We start from the raw sequence: 14,227 nt of genomic DNA on the forward strand, positions 1-14,227 counted from the left end.
ATATATGAGAGATAGTACTGTCTCTTAAGAATACTTATTAATAAAAAACGGGTCAAGAGTGGAAGAATCACTTAATAATTATTAAAATAATTATTAAATAAAAATTAGTTGTTAGTTAAAATTTTAGTAGCTTATAAGTTATTAAAAATTACTTTAAATATTAATAATTTTTTAATTTCTAAATCAGTATATAATTTAGTTAATATAATTATTATTTTTTCAAAATTAGTTTTTATTTAATAATTAATACTATTTTTCTTTTTCTAAAACTTACTTAAGTGAATTCCAAAATTTTTGGAATGTGCATTTTATAAAAAGTATATAAAAATGCTCAATTTCTCTTTTTCACTTTTTTTCAAAAAGGAAGCCTAGATTTTTTAACCGGTTTTCCTTTTCTTTTCTTCTTCAGAACACTATCTTATTTTTAATTTAAAACAGTAAACAGTCTTTTCCAAATATGATTTATTTTTCCAATTATATTAAATTCAGTGGAAACATATATATATATATATATATATATATATATATATATATATATATATATATATCACCCGAGGTTCAGGGACATTTTCCTTCCTTCTGTGAAGGCTGGAAATTTTCGTATAATAAGGAAATATAATCTACTATATTAATATTTCCTTTTTTTTTCTTTTGACCAAGGAAAGTATGCACTTTGAATAAACTGGAGAAGAAAATGGGAAAAATTTCTGACACTAAACAGTAAAATACATATATCTTGACAACCATTTATAATAATATAATAATATTTTAATTAAATATTAAATTAAATATTAATTTATTAGCACGTAGAGTGTGTATATGTTACTGTTAATGGTGTTAAGTAGTTGTTACAGATTCAGCCTTTTGACACTGCTATTGAACATTCGTTTTGTCGCTAGCTGTCTGGTCGTTGATTGCTTATTCAATTTTTCATCTAATCACAATTCCCAAATTTTAAAGTAAACAAACATATGTCGAAAAAATATTACTAAAAATATAACAACTGTTCACCTTGTCTAAAATAACTATATTAAACAAACAATTCCAATGAGTCGCAAAAGTTGTACGGTCATACTTACGTGTCAGAAAACAAATTCGTATGCCCATACGTTTCATTCTTTTATTTTGTTGTTATTGGGTGTAAATGGTGGAGAAAATGTAATGTAGAGATCTTCATTGACTTTGGAAATCCACGTTGGATTTCTAATGGATAGGGATGGTCGATGATAAACATCGGAATTTATATTAAATAGACAGTGATTTCCAAATATTAGTTTATTAAGTAAATGAAAGTGTTTCAATTAATATTGTTACATTTTTTTTAAGGTTCAATGTTTCTGTGCTTTCACTCTAACAATACTGATTCAATCTTAATCTTTTTCTCTTAACTTGTCATATTCGGTTTTGCACATTAATGTAAGCTATAAATAGTTTTTTTTTTTTAACTCTTGATAAAATAAATATCAATATATTAACCTCATGGTACACTCTAACATCAGAAAACCGAGTAGAGATATCAATGAATGGTGGTTTTACTATTCACATCCTTATTTATTTTTTAATGTAAAAGTTCATTCATACTTACGTAATTTAATAGATATGAATTTTTTGTCATATTCTTGTCTTTATTTTTATTAACTAACATGTATATCCATATATTTGTCAATATCCGTTCATTCATTTTTCAAAATATTAATTTAATAATATTTTTATTAAAAAAAATAAAAATAAAAAGATATTATCAAGTATTTAATATCAATGACATATATAATTAAATGTGTGACCTAAAAACTGTTTGATTTAGAAATCTTAATAAATTTTGTGAATATTAAATAAGTCAAACAATCAATTGAGAGAAAATTAAAAAAAAATATGTGGTAAAAGAAAGGAATATAAATTTTTTAAATAAAATAATATTAAAGACAAGAGAAAATAATGAATATAATTTTTTTTAATTTACCTAATAAACTATAAATGTTTTAATAATTTAAAACAAAGACTAATAAAAAAAAGTTTAAGTAATATTTAAAACAAATACTCGGTAAATACAAAATTCCCTATTAAGAAAATAGAATGAGTTGAGATAATTCCAAAAAAAAAAACAAATTTTTTTAACATCCTAAAAGAGATAAAGAATAGGCCACGATTGAAGTAAGCTCAATCAAGTAAATCCCAAAATTGAAAAGGTTCATAACAAAGCAAAACAAATAAATAATAAAGTTAGGACCATAAACATTTTTATCATATGTTTAACTTAATATACATAGTTGAAATAAAATCAAACTAATTTATATATCCAGAAGGATTACTTTTTTTAATTTTTTTATTGTCTTAATTAGTCTTTATTTAACCACTAAATTTAATAATAAGAATAATGAATGGTTAGGTTTATTAAAAAAATTATCCTTTTTTTACTGCATTTCCTTTTGATAAGGGAGGATCTAAATCCATTTCATATTGGTTAAATCCATTTCATATTGGTTATTTAAGTGGACGTGTTCTTTCATTCATTTTATGAGTATAATATTCACTTTATGAGTATCTTTCAATAAAAAAAAATCACCACCACCAAATCCGGTCGTTAACAGTACTATAATTGGTCGCTAAACGGATTTGTGACCGGAAACAGTCACAAAATAAATATGGAAGCGAAAATCCTAGTCGCAAAGTCTTTAGCGACCGAATTATAAAGTGGTCGCTAATTTGTAACCGATATTTTGGTGGCGAAATCGGTCCCAGAATATTTGGTTACCAAAGATTAGAAACCAAATTAGCAACTGAAATTTCAGTGGCTAAATCGGTCGCAGAAAATTTGGTTACCAAAATTCAGAAACCAAATTAGCGACCAAAATTTTATAAAATATTGGCGGCTAAATCGGTGGCTGAAATAGAAGTGATAGCGACCACCATTTTCGATCGCTAATGAATCAAAATAATTAATTAAAAAAAACTTTTGGTGGCTAATTCGGTGACTAAATGGAGACCCCTTTAGCGACTGATTTGATTTCGGTGGCTAAATATTTTTCTTAATTACAACGACAGATTCTATTTCGGTTGCTTTTTTTTTTGTAAATATAGCCACCAAATTGGTTTCGGTGGCTATTTTTATATGTATTGTTATACCTATTTAAAATGGTATTTTAACCATTTTATAAAAAAAATTCAAACTTGCTTATAGATACTCAAAATTCAATCAAGCTAAATACGAATGAACTTCAAATACGTAGTTTAAGAAAAAGTTGTACTCAAATTAAAAGTAAATCGTATTACACAACGAAAAGTATTAAAAACTAGTTAAAAGAGTCAAATCTATTATATAATTATCATCTCTAATGTTGTCTCCTTTATGATGTCCAACCCAAGTCATTTCAGTGACCAAGGAACCTGGTTAAATAATAAGTATAATAAAAATCATAATAATACTAAAGAATTTGTTTGGGGTTGTGTTAAATTTTCTTTGGTCACTGAAAGGACTTGGTTTTGAATCTCATTCACTGCAAATTTTATTTTATGGTGCCAAAAGTTACATATGAATATAATCCATGAAGCGGGAATTAAATTCCGTATGTAATGTTGATTTTACATACGAATTTTGATCCGTAGGTAATAATCCGTATATAATTCGCGTTTTTCTTGTAGTGTGAACTATTAAACCTTTTGCTCAATACACTAAGACCATAGACATTCCCTTTCTTATTTCCACCTCCAACAACATCAATGTATATTTCATTGTCATCAATAGACGCAACATCAGAGTTTTGCGAAGATTCGCTTTCAAGCATTTGTTATTGTTGGGCTTCTTCTCGGCGTTTCTTATATTTCTCCTGAAAATGAAATCAAATTGATTATTGCGAAGAAAATATATAGTAAAAATTAAATTATAACTTAAATATTAAACATACTGCAAGGTCGCGAGTCTTGTCATTGACCCATTGTCCAGTCTTCAATTTCTTCGTTATCTCTACAACCTCCCAAGCAGTTGGTTGTCGTTCAAGCTCCTTAGTCTACATAAATTTAATAAAAAGATATAATAGATTGTATTTAAATAAAATATAGAAAGAGAAAAAAATATAATAATATTACCATTTTCTCAAAGTGAGCCACAGTAGATATGGAACCACCACAGTAGGCTGAGGCTCCCTTCTCAACAACCCGATTCGCCTTGGCAATAACACTCTTGTTTTGGAATTCTGTAGAACTCCAATGCTGGTCCAAGGTTGCTCGAACAAGTGGTGGAATCCAGGTCCCCTTATCTTGACCATGCCTAACTTTACTCATAGCATTTTTAAAGATACGGGAGGCTTTTGTATCAAAAATGGATCTAATGAGTTGGTCTTGTTCCAGATCCCACCTATACTCTTTCTGCATGAAAAATAAATTAGAAAACAAACATTGTAGAAAAATATAATAACATTTTAAATGTAATCATAACTCAAATTACCTTAAACTCTCCAAACCATCTATCTCTGAGCTCAAGACGAACCTTCTTCCAAGTGGGACTGGGTTCATCATATTTTTGCTTGATGATTCGTGAGATTACATTGGAAGGTCCATTTGCTGGTGAAAATCTGTGTTCAAAACATATTGTCAAAATGATATATGAAAATCCTTTTGACAAAAAATAATCCCCATATTAAAGTAAACTATCATCCCACCATTGGAGTAGGAACATTACACCCCATATAAATAAGTAATCACAAGAGTAATGCTACTAACTTCAAAACACAAAAATATAAATGCGCCTTTGAGTATCAGGTTAGTCTCAACTTAACTAAAGCCAGTTATTTTCTTTCCCATTTTGAGTATTGTTTACTCAATTAACTGATAGATACAACTAAACTAATAAATTGGACTTCAGTTTTCCTTTTTTTATTGAACTCATGCACAAACATAATACACCATCTGTATTTTTGTAAATTCAAGTTGGCCTTAAAGGTGAAGATTTAGGTCCATCAAGTGGAAGCTCTAGACAGTGGAACTCACAATCTGAGTATGGCATGTTGCTATGCCATATCTACAGAGATCACACGAGTGCTTTCAGAAAGGTGGATCAATGATGACAAATATCAAAAACAGTTTTCTGAAACACATAATTGCCTATGTCCTGAACACAGACTTTTTTTTCTTAGTAGGTTGCTCCAAAACTTGTCTTTTAGATAATTTTACCAGCATTTTATTTATCACCAAGAATTAAAATGCAATAATTATTTTTAAAAGGTCTCTGCTCAAACACCAAAAAATTTACAAAACTAACCAGTTAAACCCAAATCAATCACATGTCTGAAAACACTAAAAAGAATCCCCTATCCTCCAAACGTAAAAATTATTCAGTTGCAAACACTAACATAATAACTTCGTTAGTAGAACTAGTGCAAAACACTATGTTCAACTCACATTGGAACCCCATCAAACATAAACCCTTGTGTGATTGCAATGCTCAGAGACCTTCAAACAACATTACAAAAGAAACAAGAAAAACTAATGCCTACAACGATAACTTGTTTGATCGTTTAGCAATAAACCATCTTTCGCAAGCCTAGACATAAGGATTGAGGTTATAATTAATGCAAGCAATCAAATACCTCCGTTCACACCTCCTCTCGCACCTCCATTCACCTCCGTTTGCACCTCTGTTCGCCTCCGCTCACACCTCCGTTCGCCTCTGTTCGTACCTTCGTTCACACCACGACCACCACCCGCAACTTCCTCCTCCTCCGACCACCGCCTGCAACTTCCTCCGCACCTTTATTCACACCATGACCAATAATTCTGTTTTGGGTATTTGGTGCCCTAAAAGCTACCTGCAGCTTCCAAATAACTCTGAAGCTTAAAAAAAACAAATCTCAATGTTTTATTTAATTACATTATTTATTATTGCCAAAGAATAAATAAGTATGCATGTTGTATTAAAATTGTCACGTTCTTTTTTACTAAAGCCACCTCTTTATAAATAATATTAAAATATTTAGCATTTATGTAAAATTAAAAAATAAATATTAAATAAGTATTTAAATATCCATGATAGTAAATGTGAATATTTTAATCAATTAATTATTTTTCATACTAATACATTTGATGATTTCTAATTGGGAGATACTTACTTCTGTTAATAATTTTTAATTAAAAAAATTAAAAACAATTAATAAAACTGTTATTAATAAAAAAAAATAATTAAAAAAATTAATAATTTAAAAAATATTTACAATTTAATTCTGAAAATTTATTTATTTTTATAAAATTAAATTTATTTTAAAGAGATGATTTTATTTAAATTTAATTATGTAGTGTAATTTACTTATTTTTAAAGGATTAATTTTATTAATAATAATATTTTGTTATGTAATTTTATTTAGAATTTTTATTTGAGCTAATATTTAAAAAAAAATATTTAATAAATTTTATTTAAATTTAAGAAATTACAAATATAACTGACACATATTTTTTAAATAGAAAAAGAAATCAATAATACTACTAATTATTTTTTAAATGGATGACTACTCATTAATATTCAAAGTGTGATCCTTGTATAGTTTTTTAAAATAAAAATGAATTATTATTATTATTATTATTATTATTATTATTATTAGTAGTAGTAAAATAAACAATTATAATTAGCGATAAAAAAAATTTGGTGGCTAAAAAATAAACGCATTTGGTGGCTGATTCAGTGGTAAAAATAAAAAATTATATTTAGTGGCCGAAACAAAATCGGTGGTTAAAACATAAATAAATTTGGTGGCTGATTCGGTGACAAAAATAAACATTTATATTTAACGACCAAAAGAAAATCGGTGGCTAAAAAGTAAACATATTCAGTGGCTAATTTGGTGGCAGAAAAAAAACAATAAAATTTAGCGACCGAAATAAAATCGGTGGCTAAAAAATAAACATATTCGGTCGCTAATTCGATTGCAGATATATTTTTTCCAATTTATTCGAAACAGCCACCACTTTAGCGACCAATGGTTTTGTCACTCTCATTTTCGATCACGGATTCGGTCGCAAAACTAACTAACATGATTAATAATTCAGTCTGTCGCTATTTCGGTCGCAGATTTGACACTACAGGTATTTGGTGGCTATTTCAGTTGCAAATTGTGACCACTAATTTTCGGTCGCTAAATTCAGTGACTAAATTATTATTTTCTTGTAGTGAAGAAAGTTTTATGTGAAGAAAGTTTTATGTGACACTTTTGTTTTTATATTAAAAGTACATATATTTAATTTAATTACGGTTTGTTTATCAGTTATATATTTTTAAATATTAAAACTTCTATATTTGATTATTAGATACAGAATATTCACTAATTTTAGTTATAATAGATTAAAAAGATATACTAAAACAAATTAAAATTATCCATGGCTATCCATACATCTAATCCGTAGGTAAATATATTTTAGATTCTAAAGTTGGTTGTTAAAATCTTGATAGTGAATTAGATACCAATTATGAAACTAATTTATATATTTTATTAATAATAAAAATTATTTTAGATACCAATAATTTTTTTAGTCTATAAAATAGTATTTAACTTAATCAATATAGTGATTAATTATTTTTTGTCTCTAAAATTACTTTTTATTTAATGATTTCTTGTAATAAAAAATTATAATAATAATAATAATACTAATAATATTAATATTATCATTATTATTATTATTTTTAATAATAATATTATAAATATTATTATTATATTTAATACTAATACTAATACAATTATTAATATTATTATTAATATTATTAATTTTAGGTTTTAGAGAGTTGTTTTGTATTTCTAGGCATGGGTCATGTTTTGTTGTTTACTTTTTCTTTTTAATGAATTGTTTTATGTGATAACAAATAATTATTGAAATTTAGAAGGTCAACATGTCAAATTTTATAGTAATGTTTAACATAAATTTACTAAAAAATATTATTTATTAATAATAATATCAATAAATATTAATATTTTTCATTAATATTAATAATATCAATATTATTATTATGTTGATATTACTATTATTATTATTAATATTATTATTATTATTATTATTTTATATTAGTATTATTATTAATAATATTAATAATAATTATAAGTATAATCATAATAAAAATAATATTAATTCATAATTAATACGATAATAACGTTTGTGTAGTATAGTGTTTAGATGTTTCTTAGTCATGCAAGGAACCTAGATTTCAATCATCTCTCATGTAAGTTTGTTAACGACATTAATAAAAGTAATAATCCATAATAAATGTGAACATTAATAATATCAATAAAAAAGTAACAAATAGTAAATAATGGTAATAAAAAATAACATATTAATATGAGTAAATAACATGAGTGTAATAATGGTAATAAAAAATAAATAATAATAATAATAATAATAATGATAATGTTAATACTATGAGTGTTCACTTACAGATGAGTATCACTCGGAAACATGAAATTATATTACTTATGCCGTGATTGAGTTAAGATTTTGGGTTATAGGTCATTTCTGATTGTCTACGTATTTTTGTATTTGTTTACAATTTTTTCTGTAAATAAATTCAATTTGTTTTGTAGTGATAGAAAATCAAGTAACTGACTTGATGCAAAAAAGGTTGGGTTCAAAAGAGTTTTTTATACAAATCACAACAATCGGCAAATGATTAAGAACACATCAAGCACTTTACAAAAAGTCAATTATCTCAGTATACAAAGTCGGATCCCATCAAACCTCGAGAAAACATCAACAGAAGAAGAACAAGCTATAAACCAGAATACCATAAGTTCTTCCTTCTGGTCTTTCCATAAGAGAAAAGTTATGTAAATAAATTGGACTCCCTTTGGAGGTCCAAAATAGAAAAATAGGCTAGAGTAGGTTCACACAGCATAAAAAGGAATGTACTTAGTAAAATGAGCTTGTACCAAACCCACTTTTTCAAGACATGACATCTAGATTTAAGAAGATTTCCCTACCTTCTAGAAGAACTAGCCAAAGGGGCGGTTTTGACTTAGTCAAACCCCTAGGATTGCTCCTCTCCTTATTACCATCCTACCCTTGCCCAACTTGCCCATCAAGGTACCCATTCTTATAAATAGGGTTCCTTGTCTCATGTAATGACACATTGAAATTTAAAGTAAAGAAACTCTACTTGAGTGAATTTGTGAGTCTGAGTACTCCTTTTATACGGGTCTTATCTTGGGTGGGTAATATCCCAAGTGGCAGCTCTAGATCTTATCTTGGGTAAGTAATATCTCAAGTGACGGCTCTTGTACCACTCATCTTGGAGTTCATCTACTCCAAGGGGCATGACATCTTCCATTCTCCCTAAGCTTTCTTATTCCTTCATCTTTTCTATTTTATTTTGTCTTTTGCACCACTCTTACCTTTCATCTTCATTCTCTTATCTTTTTTTATTTTATGTTCATCTATTGTCATCTTCATCTTTGTTCATGTTAGTTTCTGCACCTTCATTTGTGTTTTTCTCTTTGTCCTTCTAAAGTGAACCTTCACACTTACTTAACCACTTGGTTAAGTTTGCATCCAGTGGAAATCTTCTTAGGGTTCTCACCATAATTGCTAAATCAAAAATCATAAACAAAGAGCAACCAATAAAATGTGCAATCCTAAAATCAACTCACATCAGTTTTAGACCTTGTATTGTTCATGTGTTGTTGGTGCTCGAGAAAGATGAGTCTTGGAGAGTGTGAACTGATTGAAGAGCCATTAATAACATCACTCATTAATACATAAAAATATATTTTACATCGGTTATAGGTGATTTTTTACATCGATTTCATTACCAATGTAGATACCAATGATGTAGAAAATGGTATATATTTTACATTGGTTGAAAAAATTATGTAAAATATACAAAAATTACATCTCCTAACTAATATAAAAGAGAGTTTTCAAGAGTCAAATAAAGGAAAAAGCAAGGGACTTATACATTAGTTCTCCCCTAGAACCGATGTAATAGTCCATTCTAGTGTTATTTGTGTTTGTAAAGGGCACACATTACATCAGATCTCCCCTAGAACCAATGTAATATCTCATTCTTATGTTACTTTTGTGTGTTAGTAAAGGGAACATATTACATCGATTGTGACTAGAACCGATATAATATGTGTCATTTTACTTGGGTTAATGTAACAATCGCTATAATATGTTATATTTTTTAATAATTTTGTCAATTTTATTATTTTTCCAACCTGTAATTATAAATTGTAATTGTAAACAGACATACCAAATTGTTAGGAAAGTAATATTATATATTTATCCAAACTTAGGAATGATAAAACTTGTGCAAATCAAAACTTAGAAAAATAAACTCAAGTATAACATAATCAAAAACGAAACTAGCAATATGAAAGACAATGTTTATCTACCACACAATTCTAAATCATAACATGTTTTGATTTCTAATGTGCATAAAATATTTTTTTCTATTCATGACAAATTTCTTCTATTGTGTCTATGTCCACTCGTTGTCTCCAAAAAACTGAAATACGAAATAAATATTATTCTTGACATATATGAAACCTCTAATAATTTTATTTTTCAAATATTTAAAATGTTTTAATATTTGCTTCCAAGAATCAATAATACTAATATGGAATATGGTCCACATCTAATGCATGATATAGTTGTACATTCAAAACTTCCTTGTTTCTTATTGCACTCTATTATATGAAATTCAACGAATTTATTTTATTCAAAAACTAAAAAGCAAAAATTTAATAGTTTTAATGAAGAACTAAATACACCTTAGGATAAACCCAACTTAGATTATGTAATGATGTAATGGATCTATCGTGCAAGACATTGCATACATTAATTGCACTAAAAATAAAGGTCATTATTTATTCACAATACATTATATAAACTACAATAACATTATTTTTTAATTAAAAAATACCCCTATACTACAACCTTCATATTTGCACTTGACTTTCTATGCAATGAACAAAACCACACAAGAGTATTGTCCATGTGACAAATAAGCATTATTTGCCAATGAGACCTAAAATAACCAATTGATTAGTCATGTTCTTTGAATTATGTAACATCTAAATGTAGCCAATTTTACTTACCCATTAATAAAATAAGCCATGTAAATTTTCTTTCAGGATTCATGAGTTCATCATTGAATGTAAGTCTGATATTCCATTTTTTTATTCTTTGAATTTTTGTATATATTGCAACTCAAGGAAACCATAAATATCAACATTCCCCATTTTGATAATTAATTGATTTATATACCTTCATTGTTAATATAAATACCAGTGACAATATTTGATCTCATGAAACATTAGTTATTAAATAACACGTAAAGATTTAAAGCGTACTTACATCATCCATAGTTGAATGACTATAATATTCAACCTATGATTACCCTAGATGATTTCAAAGACATTATTCATGTTTATGTAAAATGGTATATTACGATTATCAATACCAAGCATTATGGCATCCAAACGAATGACATAAGATGCCTGAAACAAGTCATGTGAAATCCTAACCAACTCCTAAATTAATAACGACGATTCAAGCTATCATTGAACTATAAAACTTATAAGGACATAGTTATTAATACGATGAATCTAAAATCATTTTTAAAAACCTTTTTTTAAACATTGTTAAAAGTATTGTCACTACTAGAAGATCATTAATTAAAAACCAATTTTAGAGACAAAAAATAATTAATTACTATTTTGACTAAATTAGATACTATTTTAAAGACTAAAAATTATTGGTACCTAAAGTAGTTTCTATTATTGATAAATAATTTTTAAATTACTATCTAATTATAACTATCAAGATTTTAACTACCAATTATTTAGATTATAAAGTTGGTAGCTAAAACCTCAATAGCTAATTAGATACCAATTTATAAATTATTTATCAATAATAAAAACTAATTTAGATATCAATAATTTTTTAGTCTTTAAAATAGTATCTAATTTAGTCAATATATAAATTAATTATTTTTTTTATCTAAAATTAATTTTTATTTAATAATTTTTTTTGGTGTATATAAGAAAGAAATCCAAAAGGAACTCGAATCTTTTACGCAATCGTTCGAGAATTGAGACAGTTAAATTTCCCTAAAATAGTTTCATTAGCACCAATAATTTTATATAAAATAGCATATATGATTAAATTAATCAATTTTTTTCCCAAAGATATGTTACAAGAAAAGGATAATATGGAACTTCAAGTTATTAATTATATTCTTTTTGGAAATGGAAAATCAATTCGAAGAATTTCTAATACAAGTATTTAATTAGTTCGGACTTGTTTAGTCTTAAATTGGGATCAAGACAAAAAGGTTTCTTCTATCGAAAAAGGACATGTTTTTTTTGTTGAACTAAGTATAAATGGTTTGGTTAGATATTTTTTAAAAATTCCCTTAGTGAAATCCCATATTTTATTAAGAGTGATGGTAGTCATTTGGTTAAATGGATTAAGCTTGTTGTGATAACTATTTCTATTTGGATGATATGACGTATGAGGAATTATGCTAGATTTTAAGATAAGATTGAGATTTCTAGAGCTATTTTGATAATTAAAGTTTTAACTTGTCTAATGAGAAATTCGTCTAAAGCTTCAATGAAGAATGATATGTTAGATTTCAACGTGATTAAGTTTTTTGGAATTAATACTCGTAGTGGTAAAATTCTTCGTTCTCTTCCTGTTAGATGGGAGTTTCCTTCACCAGGTTGGGTTAAAATTAACACTAATGGGACTGCTAGGGAGTATCCTGATCTTGCTACTTGTGGAGGTATTTTCGTGGGAGTATGGGGGAGTTTATTGGTGCTTTCTTTGTGTTTCTTGAAGTTCAGACTACTATAGTTGCCGAGTTTTATGGACTTATACATGCTATGGAGGAAGCTCAAAAGGCGGGGCTTACTAATGTCATGCTTGAATGTGATTTTGCCTAGGTTTGTGTTGCGTTTACTGTTAGGACTAATGTTCCGTGGATCCTTCGTCATCAATGGAATATTTGTCTTAATTATTGTGGGAAAATCAGGTTTAGGGTTACTCATATTTTTCGTGAAGGAAATGCATGTCCTGATAAGTTGGCTAATTTAGGATTTATTCATAGAGAATCTTTTCATCGGTATAATAGGCTTCTATCTAGTCTACTCTTAGAATTATTTATGAATAACTGTAGTCTACCTATGTATCGTTTTTGTTAACATATGAGTTTTGGTCTAGTCCCCCATATTTTTGTATTTTTTTTAATAATACCTTTTTCATGTGATATTAAATGATTGTTGTTGCTTGAGGTGTCAGTCTAACCGAGATGTCAAGTTGCATAGTGATGTCTAACATGAAAGCTTTTATAAAAAAAAATGACATTAAACAATTTAGGAAATGGATTTATTTAGAATTTTGAATAAAAAAGTCCCATATTTCATATATAAGAAAAATGAATGATCCGTCTGGTTCAAGATTTATCTTAGATAATGAGTCGGACTAGACCAACATCAATCCATTTTTTTCTATGAATTCGAGGAAAAAAGTTCAACAATCACTTAGTAAGAGTCATGGAAGCTGAAAGCATCTGAGTAGGAAACCCACCCCAAGATGAGTGCTCTCCTATTCCGATTTCCCCAGAACCTCCAGTAGCACAACCGAGGCAATGATGGATTCTCTGCCCTAATAAAGATGGAGCGAAAGAAGTTTTGAGAATTTAAGAGAAGGTTACGACCGTTTTTAAATAAAGAAATCATATCTATAAAAATAGAGTTAAATTTTGTGATTAAATTTGACTATAAAAAATTCAATGATTAAATTTATTCTATAAGAAAATATTAAAAGTGTATTTTGATAAAAGAAATATTTAAAAGTGTTATTTGACTAAATTCTTACAACGATTTTCAACAAATCGTGACCCTTCCTCTCTCCACACACACACACATATATATATATATATATATATATATTTAAAGAATTGAATAGAATCATAAATTTTATTTATTTAATGAAATTAATTAACTTACATGAATTATTAACAAATTAAATCAAATAACTTATATTTATTGATGAGAACTTCACCAAAATTAATTAGTTAGATTCTATATATATTGTATTTTTTTCTAACTTTTTTTATCTGATTGTTGTTATTTATGTATCAGTCTAAATTAAATTATCAAGTTGCGTAATAATGTTTAAGATAAAAAAATTTATATAAAAAAATTATCTTTGTACTTTTCCAGCCAGCACAATAAAATAATAAATATCAACC

General features: G+C 27.1%; 1 protein-coding gene across 1 annotated transcript; it reads right to left on the reverse strand.

Moving 5' to 3' along the window:
* Positions 1 to 3,677: 3,677 nt before the first annotated feature.
* On the reverse strand, positions 3,678 to 9,295 carry LOC137815433 (uncharacterized). The gene is made up of 6 exons (XM_068618565.2): positions 9,249 to 9,295; positions 5,395 to 5,445; positions 4,442 to 4,568; positions 4,084 to 4,362; positions 3,903 to 4,004; positions 3,678 to 3,824 (listed from the first exon to the last, which is right to left on the reverse strand). Exons 1-6 carry the CDS (start codon positions 9,293 to 9,295, stop codon positions 3,786 to 3,788), a joined length of 645 nt encoding a protein of 214 aa, XP_068474666.2. The 3' UTR covers positions 3,678 to 3,785.
* Positions 9,296 to 14,227: the final 4,932 nt, after the last annotated feature.

The sequence above is a fragment of the Phaseolus vulgaris genome, chromosome 1 (genome assembly GCF_051622355.1).
Source record: "Phaseolus vulgaris cultivar YP4 chromosome 1, ASM5162235v1, whole genome shotgun sequence".
Lineage (NCBI taxonomy): Eukaryota > Viridiplantae > Streptophyta > Magnoliopsida > Fabales > Fabaceae > Phaseolus > Phaseolus vulgaris.

What these genes read in the sequence shown, in the direction of transcription:
- LOC137815433 (XM_068618565.2), bottom strand. Translation starts at nt 9,295, where the DNA reads ATGGAAGATGTCATGCCCCTTGGAGTAGATGAACTCCAAGATGAGTG. An exon ending in ATGTTTGATGGGGTTCCAAT is followed by an intron (nt 4,569 to 5,394) that starts GTGAGTTGAACA and finishes TTTTGAACACAG; the next exon opens with ATTTTCACCAGCAAATGGAC. An exon ending in ACAAGACTCGCGACCTTGCA is followed by an intron (nt 3,825 to 3,902) that starts GTATGTTTAATA and finishes TTTCATTTTCAG; the next exon opens with GAGAAATATAAGAAACGCCG.